This window comes from Egretta garzetta, unplaced genomic scaffold, assembly GCF_000687185.1.
Source record: "Egretta garzetta isolate BGI_Z169 unplaced genomic scaffold, ASM68718v1 scaffold34, whole genome shotgun sequence".
In the NCBI taxonomy this organism is placed as follows: domain Eukaryota; kingdom Metazoa; phylum Chordata; class Aves; order Pelecaniformes; family Ardeidae; genus Egretta; species Egretta garzetta.
In genome coordinates this window covers 3,157,783-3,159,396 of record NW_009259586.1, presented here as the reverse complement: position 1 = coordinate 3,159,396, position 1,614 = coordinate 3,157,783, and the positions used below count along the sequence as shown (strand labels likewise).

The 1,614-nt window shown below is 54.2% G+C and overlaps 1 protein-coding gene across 1 annotated transcript in view; it reads left to right on the top strand.

Annotated features, from left to right (window-relative positions):
* The first annotated feature begins 558 nt into the window (after positions 1 to 558).
* The window catches only part of MGAT5B (alpha-1,6-mannosylglycoprotein 6-beta-N-acetylglucosaminyltransferase B), a 71,499-nt gene continuing 70,443 nt past the window's right edge, over positions 559 to 1,614 (top strand). Inside the window, exons 1-3 of the mRNA XM_009637741.2 lie at positions 559 to 564; positions 908 to 972; positions 1,446 to 1,538. Of these exons, the coding sequence (XP_009636036.1) occupies positions 559 to 564; positions 908 to 972; positions 1,446 to 1,538 (164 nt within the window). The remainder of the gene's footprint in view (positions 565 to 907; positions 973 to 1,445; positions 1,539 to 1,614) is intronic.

Genomic DNA, 1,614 nt, shown 5'->3' with positions numbered 1-1,614 from the left:
CCAGCAGATCTTCCTGGGGAAGCCCAGTCCTTCTCCAGCTGCTTGATGCTGTGCTTCAGCTCTCCGCAGCTCCTGTAGCTAACAAGTGCTTTGAAGCAAGTTACTTTGTTTGCCAATCCTTTCCAGCAACAGATAATTGCAATGCTGGCGCGTTGTAGTCCAGACTTAATGGCTGGCTCCTAATCCTCTGCTTTTTAACTACACCATAACAAATAGATGGAGGGCTGTGGCATTCCTTTGCAAGCCTTTCTCTGGAAAAGCCTGGTTTCGGTGTCGCGTGGCTTGCGCTGGTGTTCCTGTGTGTGGCTCCTGAGCCCTGGGTATAATGCTGTGAACTTGTATCGGAGAGTTACTGATTCCCGTCCTTGGTGGTTTGCTTCCCTTTGGCTCAGGGATGCTGAGAGGCAGAAATGCCAGTGGGTACCCCTGCGGGCTTGCTCAGCTCCCTGCCCACATTGGATTTATCTGTTTGAAGACAAACCCGCTGTTTCACAAGGCTGGATGGCAGTTGTCTTTTCTCCTTCTCCTTGAGGTTTTCCTTGGGTTTGGTCAGACGAGATGCCGGTATGGATGTGGCTCTGGGAGCTGCCGTACGTGGCGCCTGGCAGCGGCTGTGCTGGGGCTTTGCCCATGTGTCTGTTGGAGGATGCTGCACCTCCATGGAGACTCGGAGGCGGCAGCAGCACCTCTGAGCGGTGGGAAGAGGCCAGGCAGCCGTCCCCTGGTGCGGCATGCTCTGCTTGCATGCAGGGGAGATGGGAAGCCTTGGCTTTATGCTCCCTGGGGCACAGTAACCATCATGCTTGCACAGAGCTCCTGCCTTCAGCATTTTCACCACCCAAAAAAGTTACTGGCCTGAATTTGGCCGGAATAGGAGCAGTGCTGAGAGTTCCTGCCTCTCTGTCAGCTGGGGGTGACCATGAGCTCAGCTGGGAGCAACGTGTGGGTCGGTATCCTGCCCAGTGCATGCCGGTGGGAGCTGCTTTCCTGCCAGCCTGCACAAACAAAGCGGTGATGGGGTGGTCCTGGGCCACCACATGTGCCACCAGCATGGGTCCCTCCTTGTCCGGCTGTGCGCAGGGCTGCCCGTGCTGTGCAGGCGATGCTGGACACAATGGCAAATACCGGTGGCCTAGTTACAAGGGGGAACAAAAGAACTTTTTTAAAAAAAAGAAAAAAGGTTTTGTGTGGGTGGTTTGTTTTTTTTTTTTTTTTTAAATTTTTTTTTTTTTTTTTTTTTTTAGATCCTTTGGGAGGAAGGGAAGGTACAAGGTCTCTCTTTTCTCTGGACTCTCCCAAGAGGAGAATGGGCATTGTTTATTGTAGCGGTTCCTGAGGTCTGGGCTGTTGGGCTGGATCTCATAAAGGCAGTTGTGGTCTGGCTCAGCTTTCCCACCTAAGGTGCAAGTCTGCCGCTCCCTCTTGAGGCCTGCCCCTTGGAGCAGGCTGCAGGGATTCCGGAGGGTGTTCTCAGGCAAAACCCTCCTGCTCAGTGCCAGACACATCATGAAGCGCGTGCGGGTCTGGCTGTGGTTGGGGTGAGGTGGTGGTGTGCTCTTGCGGGGCTGGTGCCACAGAGATGCTCCTTGCCCAGGCTGGATAGGATGAGCTACG